The sequence below is a fragment of the Empidonax traillii genome, unplaced genomic scaffold, assembly GCF_003031625.1.
Source record: "Empidonax traillii isolate 1590-97213 ecotype Southwest subspecies unplaced genomic scaffold, ASM303162v1 scaffold52:size1600334, whole genome shotgun sequence".
NCBI classification, from domain to species: Eukaryota; Metazoa; Chordata; class Aves; order Passeriformes; family Tyrannidae; genus Empidonax; species Empidonax traillii.
In genome coordinates this window covers 524,477-551,535 of record NW_020955245.1, presented here as the reverse complement: position 1 = coordinate 551,535, position 27,059 = coordinate 524,477, and the positions used below count along the sequence as shown (strand labels likewise).

At 52.0% G+C, this 27,059-nt stretch overlaps 2 protein-coding genes across 3 annotated transcripts; one reads left to right on the top strand and one right to left on the bottom strand.

Moving 5' to 3' along the window:
- Positions 1-1,994: 1,994 nt before the first annotated feature.
- LOC114055269 (gonadotropin-releasing hormone II receptor-like) lies at positions 1,995-20,442 on the bottom strand. Of its 2 annotated transcripts, XM_027879213.1 has the most exons (6): positions 20,364-20,442; positions 7,455-7,651; positions 5,924-6,035; positions 4,168-4,677; positions 3,448-3,649; positions 1,995-3,170 (listed from the first exon to the last, which is right to left on the bottom strand). In XM_027879213.1, the coding sequence occupies exons 4-6, from the start codon at positions 4,672-4,674 to the stop codon at positions 2,764-2,766; spliced, it is 1,116 nt and encodes a 371-aa protein (XP_027735014.1). In that variant the 5' UTR covers positions 4,675-4,677; positions 5,924-6,035; positions 7,455-7,651; positions 20,364-20,442; the 3' UTR covers positions 1,995-2,763. The 2 variants fall into 2 exon arrangements, with proteins under 2 accessions (XP_027735014.1, XP_027735013.1); XM_027879212.1 differs by lacking the exon at positions 20,364-20,442 and having other exon boundaries at positions 7,455-8,533.
- CILP (cartilage intermediate layer protein) lies at positions 15,775-27,059 on the top strand. The gene is made up of 9 exons (XM_027879211.1): positions 15,775-16,098; positions 17,649-17,775; positions 18,588-18,671; positions 19,443-19,496; positions 20,932-21,117; positions 22,231-22,545; positions 22,652-22,760; positions 23,211-23,368; positions 23,974-27,059. The coding sequence occupies exons 2-9, from the start codon at positions 17,715-17,717 to the stop codon at positions 26,310-26,312; spliced, it is 3,306 nt and encodes a 1,101-aa protein (XP_027735012.1). The 5' UTR covers positions 15,775-16,098; positions 17,649-17,714; the 3' UTR covers positions 26,313-27,059.

Below are 27,059 nucleotides of genomic sequence, written 5' to 3'. Positions count from 1 at the left end.
AAAATCATGTGCTCTCTGCAGTATGAGCAAATTTAGGAAAAGCAGAACCAGAAACAGAGGAATATTCAAACCAGGCCGTGCTTTGGTCCACCTGTGACAGGACCCAAACCCAGGTCGATCCCAGCTCCCCCAGGGAGGTGCTGCCCACCTGCTCACTGCCCCTACCCACGTTTGGTGGGCACACGGCTTGGCAGCACGCTCTTCCAGTGACATTTTCCTTCCCTCGTGAAAGCTGTCACTTTGGGCACCTTGCCCACACTCCATGCTTCCCAGAGTGTCCGCTTGAGCACCAGCAACAAGAGGCAAGATATCAGAGAGGTGGGCAAAAGGAACAGCGCTGGAGTGCCCACAAACAACCGAAGGGATGTGCCGTGCTTCCCCTAAGGACCAAGCTATGTATGCTTGGCAGCATCCCAGTTTTCCTACCCTTCACAGAGGTCTCTTCCAACCTAAATGATTCTGAGAATATCGAGTCCACCTCAAGGCAAAGCTGCTCCAGCCCTCCCACTGTACCTATGGGGTGTAAAGGTGGTGGGTCCCTCACAGAAAGGAAAAAGTGCTTCTTGCTCCTCACAGAAAATCTCCAAGCTCCCCTGCTGCTGGGCAAGAGAGGACATGCTGTCTTAAGTGCATGAGCAATGCCAGACCTGCTCTCTCTCACTCAGCAAGAAGTGGGTGAAGAAAGTTTTCAGCAGATTACAGACACTTTCCTGCTCATTGAAGGCTTGCCAGAAACATCCACACACCTTGAAGTTCTGCCTCCCATCAGCCATCATAAGCAACATAAACAGAGAGACCAACAGAGTGCTGATGAATAAATTAGCTTCTTTTACTGCCAGCAATCTCTACCACCTTTCAAGAAGGCCTTTTTTTGCCAGCCCTGCATTGTGTAATTAACCTTGAGCAGGACGAGCCCAGCAAAGCCATACCGCGATTACTCATCTTGTTGGAGTTTGGATGCTTCCTAAATGGCTCACACTAATCCCCACCACTTGGTCTGGGCTCCTGCAGTTCTAACTGATTTTGTTTTTCCTCCTTGGGCAGCATGTTTAGCATAAATGATAGTTAGCGTGGGGAAAGGGAAGTGCCCAACACCGGACGACAGCTCACCCTGAGCACTCTGGCTTCCCATATCCTCACTGCCCAGCCTCAGCCAGCCTGCAAGGACTGCTTGCCACCCCTCCAGCTTTAATAATTTGTTAGCTGGGGCACTGGGAGACCAGTGCAGATCCTTTCTGACTGATGGGGAGCCATCCCCTCTTGCAGACCAGATTGAGAAAAAGCCCCCTCAATGCCCAAGGGAAATTTGCTTCCTTGGGCAGAGACATCTTCCAGCTCCCAATACATGCAACCACAGCGAGCCAAGAGTTGTTTTTAAAACAAAGCTCTTTCATCCTGATAAAGTCCAGATGCTTGTTCAAAGCTGAGGTGGCCACAAAAGTAGCCAAGGAAGTGCTTCCTGCCAAGTCCAGAGCTCCTGACTGCCCAGAGTTTCACAAAACTGAAAAAACCCCAACAACACACCTGGCTCAAAACTAAATTTCTCTTAAAAAGGAAAAAACATATTTAATAACAATCATCAGAGAATGAAAAACAAGAAATAATCCACTATTTCTAAGTACCTGGAAAGGACAACAAAACTGAATAAAACCATCTCTTCAGCCCATACCCAGAGAAGAGATCTCAACATTCTCAAGCAAACCTTTAGCACGGTGGTAGAAAGCAAACTCATCTTACTCACCACAGCTCAGCTGCCCCTCCAGAAGCCTCCTTTGCCCTCACAGTGCAGCCAAAGAGTGTCAGCCTCCACTTGGCACTAATAAGTGGTGACGGGCCCCTCCACCCACCAGCTGTTTCCCATCACCTTCCCTGTTGGGACACCTCTGGAATCACCTGTGGGGTGTCTGCACCTGCCCCGCTGGAGCAGAGCCAAGGGGCTGGCACTGGGCAAAGCAGATGTGTCCAGCAAGTGGTCTGCAACCTGCAACCCCCAAACATCCTGTCTCGTGGTCAGCCCTGTGTCCCAAACTGCTGTGTAAGGATGTGTCCATGCCATCCCCTGCACACCAGAACACGGAGCAGGGACTGTTTTCCCTTCTGGCTATCTCCAAAAGGCAGAAGAAACCCCGCCCCATACCTATCCCATTGTGGTTCTTTGTACCCCTCTTGCCCAAGCCAACCCATCCCCACAGAACTAACTCCCTTGCATTAGTCAACCCTCAGATATTTAGATCTCTCCCAGGCTTGTCACACAGCCATGGGAGAGCCCAGAGATCTGAAATTTCCAGGGAGCTTTTCCTACAGTGGGTGGAGAAAAGAGAGTAAAAGCCTGTGATCACACCTTTGCAGCCTCAGGGTGACACCATCCATGCATCTCCACACTGGGGTGTAGGTGCAAGGGGCACTTGAAGACTGGACACCCCATGGACGTGGCCCTGGACCACAGAGTCTCCTCCCAGGGGTGGATACTGGAAGTGTGCAGAAGCTTGATCCCAGAATCAGGGATAAAGCATGTGTAGGGTATGAAAAGGAAGTTTTTCTAGTTGTCACAGGGTTGCCAGAATACGGCAGAATGACCAGAAATACCCCCAAATGTTTGTCACCCTGAGTACAGGCAGGAGATGCATTCCCCATTCCTGGCCAGAGACCCTCACCCACCAAAGCTGGGTGGCAAACCTCCTTAGAACAGTCTACAGAATGATCCTGTGGGACAAAGCAGCCCCAAAGCTGTGCCTCCCATCTCCCTGTGGGTACGTCTCTCCATCAGACTGCGCTGACAGTTGTCCCGTTGGAGCCCCCTGACGCCACTCCACCGTTTACAGCACCATCCTTGATGTTCTTCTCCGGGGCTGAGATGGGATTGTGTCTCTTGTGCCTGGTGATGGCTGTTCCGATGCCCCTGAGACACAACTGCACGTCCTCCCGAAAGGAGGGGGTGTAGAGTCCATAAATGACAGGGTCTGTGCAGGTGTGCAGCAAGCCAAAGAGGAAGAAGCTGTGGTTGACGTACTCTGGCATCTTCTGGATCATGGCTGGCTGGAACCAGTACCACAAGCCCAGGAGGTAGTACGGGGTCCAGCAGATGATGAAGGTGGCTACAATCACTACGGTCATCTTGAGAGTCTTCATGCGTGCCTTGGAGATGTGGTCATTTTGACTTCTTGTCAGACCTGCCAGGGAGAGTCAAAGGGATAGTTGGAGATGGGGGGAAACCAGGAGAACATAACCATCTTTGATTGTGCTTCTATCAGAGAGGGGAGACCATCTTGTGGTCCAGTCCATGGCCGACAGGAAGCAGAAGACAGCAAGGAATGGGGTCAGTTAGTGTGTGTAAGACCCCTTAACTGGTTTGTCCTTCAAAAGGTGACAGACCCAACAACAACTCCAGGCTGGAGCAGGTTCAGTCATGGAGTCATGGTGGACACTAAAGGGCTGGGACCTGCTTACCTTTATTGATCTTTAGCTGCCTACTGATCTCCCAAAGGATCCGGATGTAGCAAACAACCATGACGCTCAGGGGGGTGATGTAGAGGGTGGTGAAGGTGAACATGTTGTAAACAGTTTCCTCCCAGTGAGCTCGGAAGCTCCCATGCGTGACACACTGGGTGAAGTTCCCTCCTGGAATCGTGTGCAGGTGGAAGAGGAAAAGCTGAAATGGAGAACCAAAGAATAACTCAGAGAGGATTTGGAACAGGGCCCTATGCCCTGTGCACGGAGAGCAACTCCCTGCCACTGTTGGACTGGGAGAGCGGCTCTGGTCAGATAACTCATGGTTTGTTCAGGGTGGATGGGACCTGACAGCCGAGAAATCCCATTTTCTCACCATAAGAAATGTTGTTTCGGTCAGGAACTGCTCAGGTTCATCTTGGTCTGCTCCAACATGTTTTGCAGTGGTGCATTTTTAGGAGAAGATTACCATGTGCACAAGGAATTAAAACAGTGGACACTGTTTTTTCCCAGCCCTGATGGTGGCACTGAACAGGTGCTGTGACAAAGGTGCAAAGCAGCCGTGACCACCCAGCGCACAACCACACTGCTTCCCTCAGCAGAGCCAATCCCGTGGTGGTGGAGCCCGTGGATTGGGATGGACTGGTTGGGAATCCCTTCTCCAAAACCACCCCAGCCTGGGCAAACCCGAGGCTGGGTTTGGCAGGCCCCGAGCCCTACCTGGGGCAAAGCCAGGAGCATGCTGCCAGCCCAGGCGGCGCGGAGCAGCATCCCGTTGCGGCGGTGGGCGCGGGAGAAGGGACGGAGCACAGCCGCGTGCCGGTCCAGGCTGATGACCACCAGCACCAGGGCGGCCGCGTACATGGCAAACAGCTTGAGGAAGTTGAGGACCTTGCAGGAGATGTCCCCTCCGTACCACTGCACCGTCACGTTCCATGCCGCGTCCAGGGGCATCACCGTCACCGTCACCAGCAGGTCGGCCAGGGCCAGGCTGAGGATCAGCGGCTGCACGTGGGATTTCCTCCTCTTCCTCAGCAGGCTGCCCAGCACCGCCGCGTTGCTGCCCGCCGCCAGCAGGAAGAAGATGGCTGTGATGATCACACGGACCTTCGCTGCTCGCGTGAACTGCGGCTCCACCCAGTACTGGGGGTAGGCAGAGGCTGAGACATTGGTGTCCTCCCGCGTTGTGGGGCAGTGGGCAGACGCAGGGAGCTGCTCCTCGCTCATCCCCTGCTGAAACGCAAAGTGAAGCCCTCCTGAGGGGCTGTGTAGTGTGCTGCAGCTTCAGTGTGAGGAGGAATGGGGACGGGGTGGGATCTGCACTGGAGGCACCAGCAGCAACCTGCCAGTCCTGTCCTGTCCCATCCCATCACTGCCTGTCCCCTCAGTGTTGCCCGCTTTGCCGAGGCACCACGTCCCCCCGGCCCGGCCGCCCTCCCTGGCTAACCCCTGCTGTAGCCATAGTGACTGCTCACACAGACATATATTTTTAGCTCCTTGCGAGGCGGTTGAGCAGCTGGGAAGCAGGAATGGTGGCCAGGACCATGGGACCAGTCGCTGTCTGCCAGCATCCTGCTGGGAATGGGTCATACCAGAGCTGGCTGAGCCTGTGACGGGGCAGCCGTGCTCGGTTCAAGGACTTGTCCTTCCTAAGGGGGTTTGCAAGCAGGGATCAGCTTTTCAGAAACCCCACGGCCCTTTCCATTAATGTGTTTAACCTTTATGATCCATCTCCAGTGCTGGATTGGAGCTGTGCGTGGGAGCACCCAGGGGTGGCCAGGAGGGGAAAATGGGGGTTCCATGCTCTCCAGGGACTGACAGTGGCTCTCTCGGGAGAGGATCACGGTGGAATTTAGAAGCCTGGACTTTCACAGGACCCTGGCAGCACCAGCTCAACACCTCTGTACCTTTCCCTTTGGGAGGCAAAACAGGAGAAGGAGGAAAAGATATAGAGACACCCCCACAATGGGGGTGGCAGGGGGGTGATGAGCAGCGTGCTGGTCCCCCATCCTTGATTTAATTGCCCTTTTTTCTTGAGCAGACCTCCCATTTCAAGGGCTAATTCTTCCAGCTCTTGGGTACATGAGGTCTAAACAGTCCCAGCTGCAGGTACAGTACATCTATTACTGTTTCAAGCACCTTCCTGTTTGCTGATCCCAAAATAAAGCATTCCCCACCTTTGCATAAATAACAGGAGCAGCAGAGATCAAATCCATCTCCCCAGCTCTGCAGGATGGAGATGCCAGCACCTTGCAGCAAACCACCCTCCTTCCAGCCCCACCACCCGCAGCCCGAGCCCCCATCCCCTCGCCGCCTTCACCCCCTCCCTCCCCAAAGACCATCCCAAAAAAACGACCAAACAAACAGCAAAAATAAAAAGCAGCTCAAAAGTACCAAGTTGCTCGCTGGCTGTCCGGAAGAAATAAGGAGAAACCCGTGTCCAGGTCAGGATTTCTCCCGGCCGATGGGAACATACCTGCCATACGCATGCCCTGACGCCGAGAGAAGACGCTCCGTGTCTTTCCCACGGGTCTCCCAGCGCTGCGGTGCTGAGTCAGGATGCTCCGGTGTTTCTTTGCATCACCTCCCTGCAACAAACCTTGAAGCAGTAAAACCCCCCCTCGCCAGCGGCCAAGCCGGGAGCGACGCCGCTGTTCGCACAGGCGTCTGCAGGCATCTGGAGATGGGAATGCTGCTGCAAGAGTTCCCTGCACCAGCACACCGGCAGCGGGGCACGCTGAGGTGGGCACCCACGGGCAGCCTGGCTCAGGCAGCCACTACCACCCCTGCCCTCATCAGCTTAACGAGCTGCCCTCTTAATGAGCAGGCAGCGGAGATGATGACAAAGCCGCCGTAATGCAAGAAATGGCCAAAATTCAAAATGCTGTGGCCAAACGTGGCCCCGTGAGGGATAAGTGCCAACACTCCCGGCACTGGTTTGCTATAAATACAGGAAAATGAGTTAATTATCCCCGGAGTTGGTGATGAACGTCCCGTTGCTCAGACAACGGGGACACTCACAGACACACACACACACACACACACACACCCCTCAGGGATGCTCCTGGACCACACGGGTCTGTGGGAGCATCACAGGGAATGCTGCAAGGAGGGGATTAATAAGAGGAAACTTGGGGCATTTTACCACTGTAATGAATACACATTTTTTTTCCCCCCTGCACTCTATCAGTTCCCATCTTGTTCTTTCTGTGTTTCTTGCAGCATAAGGCAGTGAGAGGGAAGGACCTTGAGAGGGACAAAGAGCTCACAAGAGCTTAAAAAATATGATGTGCAAGGCAAGGGCAGGGAAGGAAACTGAGGACACCCTGCTCCTCTGGCCGGCAAAAGAGCTGTGGGGGTGACAGAGGGCCAGCCCCAAGTCCTGCTGGGGCCAGCACCGGCAAACATACTCCCAGTGGCACCACGTGGACTTTAATGACATACAAATAGACCTTCACATCTCCCAGGCTATGAAATTAAGGAGTGCATGGTCTATAGATCCCTGCAGGTCCCAGGCTGGTAGGGGTGGCTCTGCACTGTTCCCCAAGAGGAGCAGATTCACTTTCTGGAATAGGTTTTTCACCATTAAACCCATTCCCACTTATTTTCAGGAGGAAATGCCTGAGCTCTGAGTGGGGTTGCACCATTTCTGAAATTGCTCTGCTGGCAGGAGTGCTCCTGGGCACAAGCAGAAAAAGACTTTTTCCCCTTAGTGGGTTTAAGAGTCAAACTGTGTGTCAGAGGGAGCAGCTCCCGAGACCAAGAGATGCTGCAGGCACTGGACCACATTCACCCCAGAGTCCCCTAAAACCTCCATGACTTCTGCATGGAACTGCCAAAAGGGATCAGGCTGGAAACCCTCTGCTTGAAGCCACAGAGAGAAATCCCTGCATTCAAAGTGCTTTACATCTGAGGGGAAAGAAAAAAGCAGACCCACCATTGGCACTGCCCGTGAGCACCAACCACTCCTGCAACATGGGAGGGGACTGTCCCCATCACCTCCTTACCTGGCAGGGGCATCGCCTCCCAGTGCCACAGGAACCAGCCTGATCCCGGGGGGAAAACAGCACAAAACCCACAAAGAAGCTGGGTGGAAGTCTGTTTGTTACAGCAGCCCTCCCCTCCCGGTGTTGGGCTCCCGCTTAGAGCCAAGATTTGGCCCCACACACTCATCCTTATGTTTCCTTTCGTTTGGCCTTTGCACCTGCACAAAAGCAATTAAATAGCGAGTCAGGAATGTATTCCCTGTTTGTCCTTCCTTCTGGCTGGTGGCCTTTTTGTCTAGAAATGTCCTCCTCATCCCCGACTGTATGATGCAAGAGAGGGACAGGAATTTTCTTGGGAACTGTAAGGCTTGCTCATGACACAACAAAGCCTTTAGTCCCTGTTCAGAGAGGATTTTTTTAGCATACCATCACACAGAAATGTCCTGGGCATGCATTAGCAATAAGTCTTATTTTAAGGGTGGGGTCCCTAATTGAAATGACTATTTTTCTCCGGCGTTTGCACAGTAACCCCCTTGTGTTTTCTCTCTCTCTCTTTTTCTTTTTTTTTTTTTTTTTTTGCTCATCTCCTCAAAGGTCAGCTTGGATGTTGTCTGCTCAGCAGCCTTCAGCCCAATCTCTGAACGCTGGTTTAACGATCAGAGCGGTTTGGTCTCCAGGATTAGGAAACAGTGCTGGCAGGAAGGGTTTGTTTCCATACATCCCAGCTTGGCTCTTCCCAAAACCCCTCTCCTTTTGGGATGGTGCCCCAGTACATCCCCAGCACTGGGTCATGAGGGGACAGAGCATCCCCCAGTGTCCCCAAAGAGGACTTATCTCCCCAGATCCCCACAGATCATCCCAGGATGCTGGAGAAAACAGAAACCAGAAAGCCACACTGGGTAGCACAGCCCCAGTGGCAATTTCTGCACGAGCAGACCTTAAACAAAAATGCAAGTGCTGTGTTTTTCCATTGGACATTCCATATAAACTGGGATCTTATCCAGGGAAAGCAGCGTGGGATACAGTTTCCATTAACCTAGTGCAAACACGGGGCAGGGAACCTGCTGCTGTTTATCCTGATAAATCACTGCCGGGGTCTTGGCTTCCCAAAGAGAGAAAAACTTGTATTTTCCCCTCTGAGAGAAACTCCAGCTGCTGGGAATTATGGGGGAGTAACAAAGGGTGATTCTTTGGCAGGACCCATCACCTGCACCCTCACCCCCAGCACCCTCACCCCAGGCAGGTGCTTCTGCCAGGCTGCCTGCCCCAAAACTCCCCTTTGCTCAGAAAAATCTCACCATTTCAGTGGGTTTTTACTGCTGATTTTTTTTTTCCCTCTCCAATTCTTCTCCTCCTCCTCCAAACCTTGAATTGTCTCGTCCAAGGAAATTTTTGTCTCATACTGGACTCGAAACAGAAAGTCTAGTCAGGGACATCTGACATGCAATGTTTTTGTGAGTAAATACCAGCGTCCATGAAGTCATTTCCCGGGGTTAGAAATGAGCTCACCTCTGGAACGGCTTCTCTTCTTACCCAAAGTTCACAAGTCAAGCATTGGGAAGCTCCCAGTTTTCTGCCTTCTCATTAAATAACAGCATCATAAAAAGCAGCACGATGCCACCTCTGGCTGTATGCTACAAACAGGTCCCGAGCGGGCCATCACCCAAAATTCCCTAAAATCTCTGCAGCAAAAGGCAGAGGCTCAGTGGTCACCGGGGATAAACCAGCACCCCATCCTGCCTGCTCAGCCGGCCCCGGCCGCTCTGCCGAGCCTGCCAGGGCTGATGGTAATTGCTGCCCCTCCTGGGGATAATCTGGGTCATCCCGTCCTCCTCCTAAAAACCTTTGTTTAAAGCAGAGGGAGGGATCTCTCCTACCCTCCAGGCTCAATTACTTGGTAAACTGTCTCTTTGGTGAAACAATGCGCTCTTTCTGATTGAGCTTCCTACATTGAAGCCTCGCTGATAAAAGCCCTTCTCCGAGCAGATATCGCACCGTCAGACAGCGGTGCTGAGGAAAACGTGCTGAAACCCGCTGCAATTCCCACCTTTTAAGACCCTGGCTGGTGCTTCTGGTGCTGCTGAGCCCAGATGTCCAAAGCATAAGTCCCAGGGGTTCCCCAAATTCACATCTTTCCACGAGGAGCAGCAGCTCTCGTGGTCTTTCCTCCATCTTTCACCAGGACATCTTGACCAGAGCAACATCCCCTTTTCTCATCTTCAAACTGGGCCAGAGAGAGGAGAGAATTTATCACCCCAGACCAAACCCTGTGGTCCAGCTCCAGAAAATATGGTGGGATTTGGTGCCAAGTCCCATCTGCTCACCACCAAGTGATAAAAACTGGTTTCGTGCATGCATTGCCGCTACACCCACAGCTCATCCTCCTCACAGCAGCTTTGCTTCCCTGCCCAAGCTGGAATTTATTTGTGGGGAGAATTCTTTAGGAACTTCCACCTGGCATCTCAGTTCTGTGATGGGCCAGTCCCCAGTAAAGCAAGAAAATCACCCACGGGGTGGATGGAGGGGCCATGGGTCCCCTTCAGCTCGGGCACACACTGACCTGGCCACGGCTCCCACTGCCCTAACCGGGTATTTTTCTTGAGCTGGAAGGAATTATGAAATGCCAATGTTTTCCTTGTGACTAACCATGGAAGTGAACAATTTTGCCCTTGTTTTTGGACCGTGTTTAGTTGCTCTTCTTGCCTTTGCCTTCTGCACCCTCTTTTATCCTCCTCTTTTTCTACTCCCTGTGGGACATGACCGTCGCATTGCTCCAAATATCCTCCTCCCTCCAAGCTCCCAGATTGGATTGTGTCCCCCCCAGGCCGTATTTCAGTGCTCCCTTTGGATGCTCCTTCCCAAACATGTGCCAGATTCAAGGGCTGGTCTCCTTTGTTGCACTGGGGGAGAGGTGAGATGTGGGGAAAGCCGACATCCCTGCGGGACCCTCGGCACTGTTACCCGGGGCTTGCAGGAGCAAGAAGCAGGGAACACTTCCCCTGACAACTCTTTCCCATGCACTTCACATCTCTGAGCAGTTTTCAAGGCTTAAAACCACCCCCTGGGTGAACTTTATGCGGGGACACGATTCTTTTCTAGGCTTTTTTGGAAAGGATCAGTGGCTTGGTGGGGTAGATGCTATCAATGTTGAATTTAATGAGCCAGAGAGATATAATTTCTGCTCCCTGCGTTTGGCTCAGAGCAGGTTTCTTGCAGAAGGCTAAACTCTGGGAATGCAAGACTCAGGTATCCCTTGGGATGAGCATCAGTGCTGACATATCCTCCCATCTGGGAGGCAGCGCTCAATCCGAAGCTGGGAGTGTTGCAGTGAGTTTCTCTCCGGAAGGGCTCATCTCCCACCCATCCTGCCTTCCCAACCTGCTCCTGGCAGGTTTCACCTCAGCCAGGCCAAGGTGCTCATGCTGGGAGCTGCCAGTCCTTCCTTCAGCAGCGCCTGGCCCCCACCAAACCCTCTGGTGCGCTCCCGGCGAACACGCGTTTACCCTCAGGCGAAAGCTGATATGGCCACGTATTCCAGGGGGAATCCCAGCAGCGCTGGAATTAGCTCGGCAGATTCCGGCTTTTCCAAGCGCGGCCCTGGCACGTCGCACGAGGTCGAGAGATGTTTTACGTCTCCGGTCGCCCCCGTGACCGCAGGCGCCCTGGGAAGGGGAGGCATTTCCATGCTGTCTCTTGCCAGTGCAGATGGATGTTGGCAAACTCTTTCGGAGCTGAAACCTGGGGGTGGATCTGCACCAACTGCCCCAGCCCAGGCTCAGCTCCACGTTGCTCGGTGCAACAATTACCCTGAAATAAATTCCCAAATGGTTCAACAAGGAATGCCCACCACCCGCTCAGCTCCATCATTTCCACTTTCTGCCCATTCCACGTAGAGGTTCCTCTGCACACTAAAAATACACCTTTTAACCTGAAGTTCCACTTTCATTGCTGTTGCCTCTGGTCCAGCTTACAAAGCCTACACCTCTCCCATGTGTTCCCCCTTGATCCCTGCAGAGCAGGAGAAAGACAGACTGGAAGATCCAAGCCCTCCCCTGCACACTCATGGATCACACAGGAGGATGCTGGTTTTTAGGAAAAACTGGCTGAAATTTTGCTGGTGTAAATCACTGCAAATCTGCCCACCTCAACCTGGTTTATAGCAAGAAAATCAAGGAGGAAAAGGCACAGAGGAGACAAGGGATCATCATCCCATGGGTGGGAGGCTGTGCTTCGTGCCAGCACGGGTGCCCAGCCTGGAATGCATCCCAGTCCCAAGCCAATGCCCGTAAATAAGAGTAATAAATCAAGGATTTCTTCAGGAGCAACTAATTACCCAACTCAACATGGGCTTTGACACAGGATGGTCTTTGTCCACCAAACCCTGTCCAGAGCTAAAGCAAACAGCCAGCAGGCTGTGGGTTGGAGCTCTGCTCCTGCCCTTCCTTCGTGGTGTAAATGTCCTCATTGAGGTGCTGCCCTGGCTTGGGCATGGTCACTTTCCCATCACACCCGTTCCCATCCTGCGACCACTTTTCCATCATTGATCTGAGGTTGTGCAATAGCTCAGGCCCTGCCACAAGCCCACATTTGACAGCAAAATGTTCCCAGCAAATGCTGGTGTCATTCCAGCACATGGCACCATGATGCTGCCCTGCAAGTGCCCCCGAGCAGCTGATGCTCCAAGGAAAGGTTGGGATGTGCATAACTCACTGAGGGCTTGAAAATAATGGCCTTCTCCATCTTGCAGAGAGTTTTTAAATGAACCAGGATTCTTATCTTAATTTCCCCAGCTCAGCAATGTAATTAAAAAGGGATTTGTTGCTGAGACACTTCCAGTGCTCTCATAGTGTCACCTGTCTCTGCTTTTCCAAGCTGTGGTGGGGAAGGAAAACTGCAAATATGGACATGGCATCCAGGAGGCAAATCCCAGTGGGACTCCTCTCCCCAAGGAACGTGGGTCTGGGAATGGGACTGTATGTATGAGGCAGCAATGCAGGTGACAGTCCCTGGGCACTCAGGTAGCAGATGTGCCCTGCAAAAGCACTGGAAAAAGCCCTTTTCCTTGACAGATGGAATCATGGAGCAGGGGACACCCCCTTTTATACATCAGGGCGTCAGTTGTGTCGTGCTTGTGCCAGCAGACATTTGGGGGCTCACCCTGTGGCCACACCTCACGACCAGCACAGCCACATCCACTTGCTCTCCCTTCACTCCCGGCTCTTTCCCCACTCCAGAAAAAGCCTTCCTGACCTCCACAGCTAAAAATCAGTCTTTCCCTCGCTCCTATCTCTCCTGGCTTCCCCACTCTGCGCTGCCTTTTGTATCTGTCCCATAAATGTGTACGTGAGAGGAGCACTGCTGAGCCATGGTTGCAGCTTTAGCTCCGAAGCGAAGCCTTCCAGAGGGGGGAAAGGTCCACTCACTCCTTTTCTCCCAGCCACAGCCTGTAAATCCTCATCTGCACAATGAAAACAAACTCCAGTAGTTCATTTTTTTGGCTCTTTTCCAAAGCTTTTAGGCAACTGGAGTGCGATTTTGTGCTGATGAAGCGGTGGAGGAGGGCTTAAGTGAAACAATATTGTGGTGGCTGCACGGTTTGCTCCTGGTTCGGAGCTCAGAGCGAGCCCCAGGGACCCGCCACATCTCCAAGTTCTCCTGCAAACCATGGAAATCGCAAGTCCGGCTCCTGGGACAGCAAAACAGGATTTCAAAAACAACATTAGCCACCCCTGGAGCATGGCTGGAGAAGTGCCGGGAGCCAAGTGCTTAATGAAATCCCAGCTCCCAGCTCTCCCTCCTAAACCGCGCAAACTTCCCCAAAGTGTTTGGGATGGAACAAAGTCATCAATCAGTTATTTTAACTCGCAGCTCCGTAAACAGAAGCAAGCCCAGGAACATGCAGCAGGGGAAAATAACCGTCAGCTCCCTTCGGTGGGGCGGAGAGGGCACAGGGAGGGAGGACGAGGGCAGCCGGCCGGGAACTGAGCACGGCCTTGGGTCCCAAAGCACATTTCATGGGACCCACGGAGCATTTCACAGACCCCACAGCCTGTAAATTCAATGTGCAGCGCTGAGAGCAGCCCCACCATCCCTGCCACCCTCCTGGCACAGTGCAGTCGGCTTCTGATGATGGTCACTCAGGCGACGCTCTATCGGAAAGGGTGGGAGGCACAAAGAGCCAGGATGAGCATCACTAGCCAGTTTCCCCCTAGATTTATTAGATGAACACAAGAAAAGTTATGGATACAACCACAAAGGAGCGTGGGGAGGGAGATGCTGCTGCACCATCTGCTGTCACGCTCCTCTGACACCGCCCCAGTGTTCACATAAATACATTATAGATTTGTAATTACACATTAGTGATGGAACCACGGAAAAAACCCAGGAGATCTGGGTAGGCTCCCCAGGGTTAATCCAGGAGGGGAATGAGTCCAAAAGGCTGTGGCTCTGCTGCTTTCCGATGGGAAGCACCAGCCCTAGGCAGCTGAACTCACTGATGGTGGGAAGAAAGACAGGAGCAGTTTGGTCTGGGATACATCCTTGCCACCAGCCACGGGTGCCACAGCCCTGCAGAGTGACCACTGTGGGCATGGGGCAGCACCTGCCTGTCCCCTCCACCCCGTGGATCAGGGCATCATTCACCCCCAGGCAGACGGAAAGCAGCTGAGCAGCTCCCAGAGCCGCAGTGCTGCCAGTGGTGCTCAGCACCGGGAACATTTGGGGATCTTCTCGTGCTGCTCCATCCAACATCAACCACATGTTGGAGCTGCAGAGAGGGATGGCCAAGCCAAGAGAGATTGTGCAAACAGACTTTTCTAGAGACTTGGGTTTTGCATGAATTCACGTGTCCCAGATCTGCTCCTGAAGACACACACGTGTCTCCGGAGCTTGTCTTGAAGGAGACGCACTGGAGAGGAGACACCCATGCTCAGGGAGCTGTAAAAACCCCTGCAGAGATGCCTGCACCTGCTTCCATAACATAAGGAATAATATTTCATTACTTTTGCAGAACAGCACTTTTCCTCACCCAGCAGTGATGTAAACTAATGGAAATTAATGCCAGGATATGAGCAAGTAGCTGGTGGGACCAGAGATGCCTTCCCAAGGCATTGGTGTTGTGTTAGGGGTGGGTCAGCCATGGTGGGAGGTAGATGCCATCCAGGAAAGATGAATTCCTTGCTCTCCACCTCAGCACTTTTCGCACTTCTTGTCCTCATCACGGCGGGGAAGCGCAGCTGAGCTCCGTGTTTATCTGGGAGATCTGGAGCTCCCAGTTCACTGTGTGCTCCTTGCCCACCGCATAAACATTCTGCCATTTTTTGGCACATCTCAGGTGTTTTTTCCTTTTCCCTCGTAAACATAAACAGGAGCGGGTGTAGGTCACCACCGATTATTTTACGTGACATCTTGATCCGTGTCCCTCCTGCACCACTCCCTCTGGCAGCGGGGCCGGCAAGGATTACTAGGAGGCAGCTCAGGACACCACTGGCACATCCCACATGCCACTGGCTGCCCCAACACCCATCCCCATCCTTGGGGGATGGCTCCTGACACATAAAGCTTTCACACCACACTCCTGGAGCAGTTGGCAGCACAGTCCCACGGCGCCGGGGCTGCGTGTGTGGGTGGCAGTCACTTGCACCAGGCCACATGCCTTGTCAACACCCAGAAGCCCCAAATCCACAGACCAGCTGCCACAAGTCACACGGGAAAAAACAGAGCTGCAGAAAGAGGAAAGACCTGAGGGGTCGAAGCCAGCCTGGGGCAAGCAGGCAGCTCTGGTTAGGGGTCATTGCTGGATCTTGCCATGGCTCGAGGGAGATGCAGTCACATTTATTTATTTGTAAGGATGGTCCTGCCTCTGCAGCTCTGTGCTACTGCTGGTGTCCAACCCAATCCCTCTGGCTTTGTCCCCTTTTCTCACATCCCCACAGCAACCTCACTTGACCCCTGCCAGAGCCAGTGCAGGGGCAGAGGTGAGCAGGCAGAGTAGGGAATGGTGCCCAGCTGAGCCCTACCCCAATGCCTATGAAAGAGGGGAACAACACGGGTAATGCTGGGAGGGCACCGCGTTTGTCCCAGACCACGTAAAGCCAAAAAAGCATCCCCAAAACCCACTGCCTGTGTGCTGTACCTCCACCTTGGACGCTCGGCAGCATCTATTTCAGATCCAGACCCCAGGTGAACCCCTGACAGTGACGGTGCTGTGCCGGGACGCGGTGCCCACACCGGGACGCGGTAGCCACTCCGTGCCCTGCCCCGCCACACCGTGGCACCGCTGCCAGCCGCGGCGGCTGCTGCTGCTTCGCCGCAGGTTTTTGTTTACCATCACCTTATTAAGGGATTATTCAGGCTGCGGTTTCCTCGCGCGTCCGATCTGTTTGTGCTGGCGGCCAGTGGCTCGCTGCCATCCCCTAAGCTACACGCCGGGCTATATAAGCGACCCCGCCGCCTGGGCGGCAGGGAGGCTCGCACACAGCCCGGCTCGGCACGGCGCAGGGGACTTTCGGTAAGCTGCAACTTTCTCTCTCCTCCCCAACCGCCTGCAAATCCCCGAAGCCGCAGCTGACAAGCCCTCGCCTCACCCCCGGATCTCGGCTCGACTTGGCGGCTCGGCGGCGACAGGACGGGACTCTCCTTAATTGGGGTTTCTATGGTTTTTTAGGTAAGAGAAAAAACGCAACCCGACCCTGCTAAGTTTTTCCCCTCCGTGGCAGACAGCGGTTATATAATTCTGCTGTGTTATTAAAGCGCCGTAATTAACAGTGGCTGTGATTGAAGGCGAGGTGGAAATTAATTAATGGGTAGATGAAAGCACGGAGGCTGAAAAACATTGATGGGGATGCGGTTTCCTGCTTTCCGCTTCTCCCTTCCCCATCCCAGCTAATGCGTTTGGGGCAGGGTTACGGGGACAGCGGGAGCCGGGATTCGGATTGGGACGGTGCTTTGCTCACACAGAGCTTTTGATCTCCCGAGGCTCTGTCCCGCACCGGCTCCCTCAGCTCCGTGCCAGAGGGGGGACACAGGCAGTTCCAAACCTTCCCTGCCGCCAAGATCCAGCAGCTTGAACCCCCGCTCCCCTTTCCCAGCATCGCGTGTCCCGGGGACAGAGGGATGAATCCCATCCCAAACCCAGCACTGAACGAGTCGTAGTCAGCTTCAAAAACAGGCGCCGAGTGGGAAACAAGATTAATTTTTCCTGGTTATTGTCTTGCTATGAGTTCACGGCCCCACCGTAAGCCCACAAGACACCGCTCATGTGTTGCTTGTTATTTTTGCTTGACTGGGATTTGCTGAGCCATAATCAAAGTATTTCCTAGTCCCACATTCCCCAGTCTCAGAGGGGATGGTTAGTACCCTTTACGAATAACAGGGTGTTCTTACTGCCAGCTGCCCTTTGCCAGGCACATTTTATGGGGGAAACTGAGGCACTGAAAGGCTGAGGCAACATTTCCTCCACTCCGGTTCATTAACTTTGGGTGCAGAAAATAAAGCACAAGCTGGTGTCACTTGGGATAACACCAGCTCCATGGGTACCTTCGGAAACTAAATACACAAATTCTTTACGCCACAGGGCAAAGGGACTCACTGAAAACAAAGTCTGAAGTGGCTGAGCTGAGGAAGAGTGACACAAAGCCTTAGTCCCACATCTCTGCCTGCAGGAGTAGGAAAATATTGAGCTACTTGCTCACACTTGCAGCAAAGACTTGGCTTGTGCATGGGGTTTTCCACTTTCTGAGGTGCTTAGGAGCCTTCCCCTTCCCCACGCTCTGGGATGTACTGGGATGAGGTGCTATCCTCGCGCTACACCCAGTTTGCAGGCAGAGGGATGGAGACATGGAGATGTCCCTGCTCCTGCAGGGAACAGAGCGGGGTGTCAGGGGGCCTGCGGTGCCGTGTGGGCTGTGAGAGATCCCTGCAGAAGTATTTAAGCTGTTCCAAGGCACGTTAAGGAGATGTCATTACAAAGCAGTGCTCTGCAGAATAGATTTGGGCTCAGATGTGACAGTGAGAAGCAGAGGGTATGCGAGCACAGATGTGGAGCCCCTGCTGCTCCTCCCTGGGGGGAAAAATGAGGAGCTGCTGGGGTTGGGTGGGTGGGCAGGGGTCATAAGCTGCCTCATGGCATGCTTTGAACTGGTTCAGCTTGGGAGAAGCTCCCCAAAAGCAGCAGGACCTGGCTGAGCCTCAACACGGCTGGACTTGTCTCTGCAGGACTGGGGAAGGCGTGGGACGGCTGCGGAAACTCCAAAAAGCCCCTGGTCACCTCTGGAGACCACAATGGTCACTGTGAAAGGCTGGATCCTCCTCCTCTTCCTCCTGGGAGCCACATCCGTTCTAGGTGAAGGTTAAACGTTCCTATTGCGGTCCCCACGCTGTCCCTGCCAGCGCAGGCGTGTCTGTGGCACCGCTGAGCCAGCAGACACAGCCTGACATCCATGCAGGGTCCTGCTCTGGGTCAGCGTGGCATTTGCCCGGCCAAACAACTTCCAGACGAGGGCTGGCTCCCATCCAGCCCCCAGAGTATATCTGCTAGTCAGCCAGGCTCAGCCAGCCTCTGGTTGACCAGGGATGAGCTCACCAGCCCACTGGCAATGCTGGGACCATCCCTGCCTGCCATCCCCGAGACCCTGCGGTGTCCAATCCTCACCCACGGGAGCTGGGCACAGGGGAGAACTGGTGCTGGGGCTTTGCTTTAAATAGGACAGTTCAAATTGCACTGGTCCCAGCAAGCACCCCAGGAACCAGCCACAACCACCACCTCCTTTCAGGCAGTGCAGAAACCAGTCCATGTCCCATCGCGACATCCAGTCTCATCCACCTCAGGTTCGTTTCTCCCCATGCAGGGACAGGCAGGATATATTTTATCACTCCAGCTATAAAAAGATGAATTGATCTGGGCTGTTCCAACATAGGAAGTACAAAAAAGTTTTCCTTGGGTGATAAGGGAAACAGAATGTTTTTATCACACCTGAGCTGCAGCGATGCCTCACTTGACATCTCCTTCACTGCATCCTATGGGAGCTCTAGCCAGCCACAACCCAAAGGGAAAGCAGTAATACTGAGCATAAAGATACCCAGTCCTTTAAATCTAATTAATATATTTTATCCTATCCAATAATCTAATTTATTCTTTCATTTATCGACCCTTAGGACAAAGGATTCTGAAACCAGCCCTCAGCAGGGTCCAGATAGGACAAAAAACCTTCAGCCCGCTGGTAATGCTAAGCTTGGAAAGTAAGTTAATTCCCACTTTGGATGGATTTCCCTTGCTGCGACAATTTTCCCAACAATTTACAACCAACCAACCTCATTTGAGTAGACGAGGACATTTAGGGTTAGAATCATTCTATGATTCTATGATTTAAGCAATGGAATAAATGTTAATCATCCGTGACCTCCTGTAGGGTTTTGGCTATCACTGACACTGCTGTTGGCTCCTCTCCTGGAAAAGGGAAGGTCAACGTGTGACCACAGCCCCAACTCCTGTGGGAGGCATGCGGGGCTGGGAGGGTGAGAAGAGCCCAGGGATGGGCCAGCACATGCTCTGACCTGCCTTTCCCCTGCCCAGCCTGTCCCCACGCCCAGGGCAGTCTGTGACACCACTTCTTTAGAATTAAAGCCTGTGGGGCATTAATTACCTGCAGAGCCCACTCTGCTCATTAATTCCTGGGAGATGCCTCGACCACTCAATCTTTACTGCCCAGTGCTTGCAATTTAAATTCCAGCGGGCACTGAAAGGGTCGGACATGCTGATGCCATGTCTGAAGGATTCATGTCCCAGCCTTTTGTCTGGCTCCCAGCAGCTCTCTTAGCCACTGGGAAGAACCAAAGCACCCAAACCCCAGACTCCCAGAGGTCCCCTTTACTTGCTGAGAGGTATTTTTAGGAAAGCTACCAGGAGAACTGTTTTCCCCTCACAGTGGATGGCACAGGGCAGTGGTGCCGAGGCTGGCTCCGTGACTGGCAAACCCTGCCCAGACCACCCCCAATGTCCTCTGCCCACAGGTACGAGGAGCAGCTCTCGCAGGGGAGACCCGACCTTCACCTACGTCAGACGCAGTAGGTTCCTGCCGGCGGTGCCATGGGGTATCCCTGTCCCTGCTCCCCTCATCCCTGCCAGAGCTCTGCGCCTCAGCTTCTCCCTCTTCTTCCTCTTTCTGCTTTTTCTGCTGTTGAGGTGCCACACAGAGCCATATAATGCTTTTCCTCCACTGCACTCCCCTCTTCATATCCTATTATCGACAGCCCCGCAGATTAAAGCAGCTGATCCCAAATGAGCTTAGGATCTTGCTGGGACCCAACTTTAATCTGCTGCACGTTAAATTTTTGCTAGGGCAAAGCACAAACAGGCATTTATCCACGGGATGGGATCATGTTCCCAAGCCCACCTCATCCTGCCTCCCTCAGATTGCTAAATAAGGTCAGGGATGTGCTAGTCGGGGTGCTGGAGATGCTGATGTGCCAACAAACTTAAAAACCTGCCCATCTAAGCCAAGCATTCACTCTAAACCAGACATGCTGCTCCCATAGCTACTCTCATTTAAAGGGTCTTTTACACCCACCTGCTTTGGTTTTGGCCATCACTATAGGAAAAAAGTCCAGCCCTGTGCCTGTCTGCCTTTCTAGGAAATAACCCCACCTGCTTTGTTACAAACTGGGTGGAAGAGTAGGTACTGGAGATGACACAGCACACATCTCCAAGAAACCCCAATTTTAGAAACTTTAGTCACAAGCTCATCCTCACAAACATTATTAGAACATTGTCATTTAAAAATCAAGCCCAAACCACAGACTTGGAATGGATCTCATCCATTCAAAGAAGCTTAAATTAATAACATCTAGTAGCCCCGTAAAAGAAATCCCTTTAAAAATCTAACCCCATTTTAAACTCTCAAATGTGTTTTGCAAACTCTCTCTGTGCTTTACCAGTCAGCTGGCCCCTGACGTGCTCAGGCTGCTCAGTAGCATCTCAGGCTTCTGGTTTGCCCACCGTAACAGTGGTGCTCGCAATAGGACACAGGCTGCCCCTACAGAAAACATATGTTGAAGTTTGGTTAGAGACATTCAACATGGTCATACCACGAATTTTATCCCCTCCCCCCCCCTTTTTTTTTTCTGTTTAACCACATTTGAAACACAGGCGAGTGCTGCACTTCAGACAGCACCGAAATGACAATGTGTGTTTGATTTCCTCTAAGCCAAAGTTATTCAACGCTAAGCATGAGCTGCCTGCACTTTGCTCCCCTCGAGTTTATCTTAATCATCCTGAATTCGGTAGCCTGCAGGGAATTAAGTCAGAAGCCTTCAGACGCCTTCTTGTGCTTTACTTCCCAGCTCCCTGAAATGCTTTGAGTTTGTTTAATCCGTGTGGTGCATAGTATCCAAATGTATCGTCTGAGCTATGTAGAAGCTGCTAAGAAAGCAACTGCCCATTTTTTGGGGCAGCTGTACGTGTAATGTGCTTCTCAGTAACACACCACTGATGTTATTCAAGGTCCACTGGTGCAAGATTCAAAAAGGTTTTTGTCTCCATGGTCGAAATGGAGCGAGTGCTCAGCAAAGTGTGGCCAAACCGGGGTGCAGAAGCGTACCAGATCCTGCCTAGCTGAGCGCTTCTGGGGCGTGCACTGTAATGAAGCAACTGAGGAAGGGCGGCTCTGCATTGGACATGTTTGCTCAGGTGCTCCTATAACCTCACTTATGGGCAGGGGAGGATGTCCTGGTCTCACCGGCACGAAGGCGTTGTTCTCCCCTCGCTGTCATTTTGCCATCTTTCTGTCCTTTGCCAGAATTCTGGGATTCCCAAGTGAGGCTGGAGAACAGAACGCGGGGAGTTTATAGCCAAATAGCAAGATAACAGGGGGATCCAGATATGGGGAATCATCAGGGACTCACAAAGATCTTGGCAATATGGAAAAAAATCCCATTAATCTGATTATAACAACAGCTCTCAGGGTGGAGTCAGCAATTGCAGGCAGATGCCTTCTCCAGGAAGGAGAAGTGGTGGGAATATCAAATTGCCACAATCCCTGTTGAAGGGGCTTGTAATCAATTATATTATTCTTATAACCCCCTTTTAACAAATAATTCTGAAAACAGTTGGTGTTTTCTGCGGGAAAGTTGTTTCAGGTTTTTCCCTGATTTCTTACATTTATTTCCAGCTTTGAAAGAAATTATCAGGTAGTTGCTGTACAGGGATGGTCTGTGACTATAAAATGAATGACCTGAGCCTTGGGAGGAGATAGATTATTATTTAGGATTAATCACTATAGGTAGTGAATATGTTTCAGAATCACTGGGAGACCAATTGTTAAACCTATTGGGTAATGCTCACTTGGCACTTACCCCGTGTCCTGCCCAAGCCAGGATACCACTGAATAAGGGGACACAGCTTTTGGGACAGACCACAGTCACGACTTTTGGGCATGAGTTGGTAACAGAAACCTAGAAAGTTTAAGGCATTTGGATTGGTAATTTTGCCAGAGTTGAGCTAAGAGCTCACACTGCTGAGCTGGATTCAGATTTCTCCGAAATTCAGCCCTTTGGGGAAGGTAAATAACAGTTCCTAGCTGTAATTATATCCACGTGGCTGCTTTCTACTAATTGTCAGGTTCAGAATGACATCGTCCCTGCGTTTCTAATGCACAGCTGTGGATAATCAGGAAAAATATGTTTTGGATACAACTTATTCCTTACGCAGTATCTGCCTTATTGCATCTAAATTAAAAGCAGACGCGAGACCGTGCTGCGAGTGTTGTGGGGCTGTTTTTTGACCTGCCTGCCTCTCCTCCAGGCTGCAACATCACCTGTCCCATGGGCCATGTCAACGCCGACTGTGACTCCTGCATGTGTGAGGATGCCACTCTGCACGGAGAGGTGTCCCTCGAGGATGGGTCGCCCGCTGCCGATGCCCGGGTCTACCTGCAAGCCAAGAAACTCAAGCTGCTGACAATGGCCGATAACAGCGGCATGTTTAGGATCCCAGGGATTTGTCCTGATGGCAAAAACACCCTGAAAATAAAGAAAGCCAAATATGCAACCGCGACCTTCACCGTGCCCGAGAGCACCCGGAAAAACCTGGCGATCCAAGTGCAGCTGCACCGATCAGGTAGCCCCAGAGAGGGGGGATGCAGGAGGCTTTATGCAGTAATTAGAAAGACACTGTGATTTTAGGAGGGGAGGAGTAACAAGATGGCTTTTTCCTTGTCCTGCAGGCAAACCCTACATTTTCAGGAGCCCTGAGGACAAAGCCAGGAGAGTGGGACAGAGCGTGTCGTTCTGCTGCGATGCCCGCGGGAGCCCAGCCCCTGACCGCTACCTCTGGTAAGGAACTCGAGTTTGATCTGCCAAAAATCTTAGCTGTCCCATGGATTCCAGTTTTGTCTCCTTACCTTCTCCATAAGGGTGGGGTTTTAGATACAAACGAGCTGAATACGCTGAGAACTGATTGCTGCAAGAGATGACTTCCTCAAGATGTGCAGAGCAATGTCATCTGCTGAGGGATCACTGGAAAAACACACAAAAAAAAAAAGAGTTTAAAAACCTCAGCAGAAAGATTGGCAGCTCTGCCTGCCTGCCAGCTGCCCAGCAGCCACATCTCAGTACTGCCAGGGCAAGGAGAATAATTTTTAGGTGATGCCACATAACCCACCTAAAAATAGGGAAACTGAGGCAGAAGGTCTGGCAAAAACCCGCATTGCAGGATGCAGGATTAGGTCATCGCTCTGCTCCAGCCAGGCAGTCAGACTCTGTCCCCTTAACTGTTCCTGGCAGGTACCACAATGGCTCACTGCTGGATCCTGCCTTGTACAAATATAAAAACAACCTGATTCTGAAGAACCTGAAGAGAGAACAGTCAGGAGAGTATTTCTGCAAGGCCAGCAGTGCCGGGGGGTCGGCCAAGTCCCAAGTTGCCAAGCTGGATGTCATAGGTAAGAGAAAATGTGCCTGATGCTCTCTCCAAGCAGCTGGGGAGGCGTCGGTGTGCAGGAACCAGAAACAGTGATACATCTTGGAAACAAAAGTCACAGGAAAAATACTTGAGTTTGTTTCATGCCTCCATTTGCAGATAAGCTTGTGTGAGCTGGTTATGAACCAGATGTCCCTACAAACCGGAGCTCTGGATTGCAGGTGACCTGCCAAGCTCAATCTGCTGCTTTCAGCAGGTTTCTCACTGTAGTTGCTGCCTGATATGGGAATGTTTCTGTTTGTTTAGGGGTCTTTTAAAACCTTAGGACACATTTTATTCTGGCCATAGTCAAAAAGCCAGGCAGTAGCAGAATATGCAGATAGCTGGAGGGCCATGGTGGGTAAGGAGGAGCTGGGATGCTTCCTGCAAACAACTCTTAATCAGGAACCTAAAGCTAAAGCTGAGCTATCTGTTTCACTGAAACCAGGCCAGATGAATTCAGCTAACCAGAATCCTGCAAAAACCTCACTCTTATTAGGAGCACCGTTTAGCTCAAAGGGTTTCAGATCATATAACAATGTCCGTACAACTATTTCATGCTGCTCATTAAGAAATCCTATTCAACAGGAAGAGAAGAGGCAGCCTGCAACCCCCAGCCCCAAAGCCACCTCATCCGACTTCCTCACGACTGTTTCCAAAAAGCAACAGACTCCTTCTACTACGACGTGGGCAAGTGCCCAGCAAAGACCTGTGTGGGGAAGCTGGATAAGGGACTCCGGTGCAAGGACAACGTCTCCTACTGCTGTGGGGTGTCCAAAATGGAAACCAGGGACATATCCTGCAACGGGTACACGCTCCCCACTAAAGTCATCGTGGAATGTGGCTGCAAAAAATGCACCGAGACCAAAATAATGGTTCGAGGCAGAGCCACGGCAGCAGATAACGGAGAGCCACTCAGGTTTGGCCACATCTACATGGGGAACAAGAGAGTGAGTATGACTGGCTACAAGGGAACCTTCTCTGTCCACGTCCCAGCAGACATGGAGAGACTGGTTCTAACTTTTGTGGATCGGCTGCAGAAGTTTGTGAACACAACAAAAGTTCTGCCCTTCAAGGAAAATGGAGGTGCTGTGTTCCATGAGATCAAGCTACTGAGAAAGAAACCTCCCGTTACACTGGAATCCACTGAAACCAACGTGATCTCTCTGGGAGAAATGGAAGAAGATGACCCAATTGCTGAATTAGAAATTCCTCCCAATGCATTTTACAGGAAAAACGGAGAGGCCTACAGAGGCAAAGTGAAAGCCAGCGTGACGTTCCTGGACCCAAGGAACATCTCCACAGCCCCTGTAACACAAAGCGACCTGAACTTCGTAGACGAGGAAGGAGATGTGTTTCCGCTCCGCACGTACGGCATGTTTTCCGTGGACTTCACTGATGAGCGGGGCACCGAGTCCCTGAACGCAGAAGACGTGAAGGTTCATTTGGATGCCGCTCAGGTCAAGATGCCAGAGCACCTGCAAGAGATGAAGCTTTGGTCCCTGAACCCGGAGACAGGGTTGTGGGAGGAAGAAGGGGACTTCAACATCGAGAGGAGCAGACGGCGCAAAAGGGAGGAGAGAACTTTTTTGGTTGGGAACATGGAGATCAAAGAAAGGCGGCTTTTTAACCTGGATGTCCCGGAGAGCAGACGGTGCTACGTCAAAGTCCGAGCCTACAGAAGTGAGAGATTCCTGCAAAGCGAGCAGATCCAAGGGGTTGTGATTTCTATTATAAATATGGAGCCAGAACCAGGGTTCTCCTCCAACCCCAGAGCGTGGGGCCGTTTTGACAGTGTGGTCACTGGTCCCAATGGTGCTTGCGTGCCCGCCTTCTGCGATGAGCAAAACCCCGAGGCCTATGGAGCTTATATCTTGGCAAGCATGGGGGGCGAAGAGCTTGAAGCTGTGCCCTCTGCTCCCAAACTCAACCCTGCTGCTATTGGGGTCCCACAGCCGTACCTCAACAAGCTCAACTACAGGAGGACAGACCACGAGGACTCCAACACTAAGAAAACAGCGTTCAGCATTAACATGGCCAAGCCAAGCCCCAATTCCCCAGAAGAGAACAACGGCCCTATTTATGCCTACGAGAACCTTAGTGAGTGCGAGGAAGCTCCTCACAGCGCTGCGCACTTCAGGTTTTACAGGATAGAGGGAGACCGGTACGACTTCAACACCGTTCCCTTCAGTGAAGACGACCTCATGAGCTGGACCGACGACTACCTGGCGTGGTGGCCCAAGCCCATGGAATTCAGGGCCTGCTACATTAAAGTGAAAATAAACGGACCCCAGGAGGTGAACGTGAGATCTCGTAACATGGGTGGGACGCACCCGCGCACCATTGGCAGGCTCTACGGGATCAGGGACGTCCGCAGCATCCGTGACCCCCAGCGGCAGGACGTCTCAGCAGCCTGCGTGGAGTTCAAGTGCAGCGGAATGCTCTTCGACCAGGACCGCGTGGACCGCACGCTCGTCAAGGTGGTGCCGCAGGGCAGCTGCCGCCGAGTGAGCGTCAACAGCATGCTCCACGAGTACCTGGTGAACCACCTGCCCATGGCCACCAACAACGACACCAGCGAGTACACCATGCTGGCGCCCCTCGACCCGCTGGGGCACAACTACGGCATCTACACCGTCACTGACCAAGACCCGAGGATCGCCAAGGAAATCGCTCTGGGCAGGTGTTTCGACGGCTCATCTGACGGCACCTCCAGAACCATGAAGAGCGATGTGGGCGTTGGGTTGACTTTCACCTGTTCGGAGAGGAGCGCAACGGAGCAAAGCATCTTCCAGTCTCAGAGGAACTCGGGCCAGCAGTCCATAGTGATTCAGCCAGGGCAGAGACCCGCGTACCAGAGGCCGCCGGCAAGCCGCCGGAACAACCAAGGCAGGATCCCCATGAGAGGTCAACGTCCCGTCTCCTAGAGCTGTAGAGGAGCATTGGTAAAGTCACTCACGCTCAGTTAAATACGATTTGAAAGTAACATCAACCTGCTAATAACCTAATTGAAAGCTGGTAGGTGTCGTTATTTGTGAGACGTAATTAAGGTGCCACTTTTTTTTTTTTTCTTTTTCCTTCCCCCACCAGAAAGACACCAGGCAAAAATTGGGGGCCAGCAGCGGTAGTGAGTTCGTGTCTTCTTAAATGCATCCACAAAAATCTTCTTTCTGCCTGACATTAAACAGCTTCACATGATAGCCTAAAGGGAAGACTAAACACAAGATCCAATTAAGTCACGTACATAAAACATTCTTCTGTTCTGCAGCTGCAGACTTTGCCAGCCCAAGTACCTGTACAGTAGTAGGTAACATGAAAAGGAATAAACTGATTTCCTCATACTGAATTCAACTGCAAGGTTTCGTACTTGAAATGTAAGTATTTTATTTATTACTAGCTTGTTTTAGAATGACTGTATTCAAGCTAAACTATCGGCAGCTGCGTTTCTAAGAACTCATATGCTCAATAGGACAGAGAAGCCATGTAGATTTGTAGGCTCCACGTGGATAAAGCTAGAGTTTTCTCTTGCTTCTTGCATTATTTGACAAGAAAATCCATGCTCTACGATAGGGTAGGTTAATAAAAAAAGTAATTTTGTAACTCTGACAACGCCGTGTCACTTCTGTGTTTGAAATGCCCAAGTAAATAAACCACGTGTAGAGCAGAGCAAGGAA

Bases quoted from the DNA above. Each gene is read 5' to 3' on its own strand.
- LOC114055269 (XM_027879213.1), bottom strand. From the start codon at position 4,674: ATGAGCGAGGAGCAGCTCCCTGCGTCTGCCCACTGCCCCACAACGCGG. The intron at 3,650-4,167 runs GTAGGGCTCGGG...TCTCCATTTCAG, and splicing joins TGCTCCTGGCTTTGCCCCAG to CTTTTCCTCTTCCACCTGCA. The intron at 3,171-3,447 runs GTAAGCAGGTCC...TCTCCCTGGCAG, and splicing joins GCAGCTAAAGATCAATAAAG to GTCTGACAAGAAGTCAAAAT.
- CILP (XM_027879211.1), top strand. From the start codon at position 17,715: ATGGTCACTGTGAAAGGCTGGATCCTCCTCCTCTTCCTCCTGGGAGCC. The intron at 17,776-18,587 runs GTGAAGGTTAAA...ATCGACCCTTAG, and splicing joins GGGAGCCACATCCGTTCTAG to GACAAAGGATTCTGAAACCA. The intron at 23,369-23,973 runs GTAAGAGAAAAT...CCTATTCAACAG, and splicing joins TGCCAAGCTGGATGTCATAG to GAAGAGAAGAGGCAGCCTGC.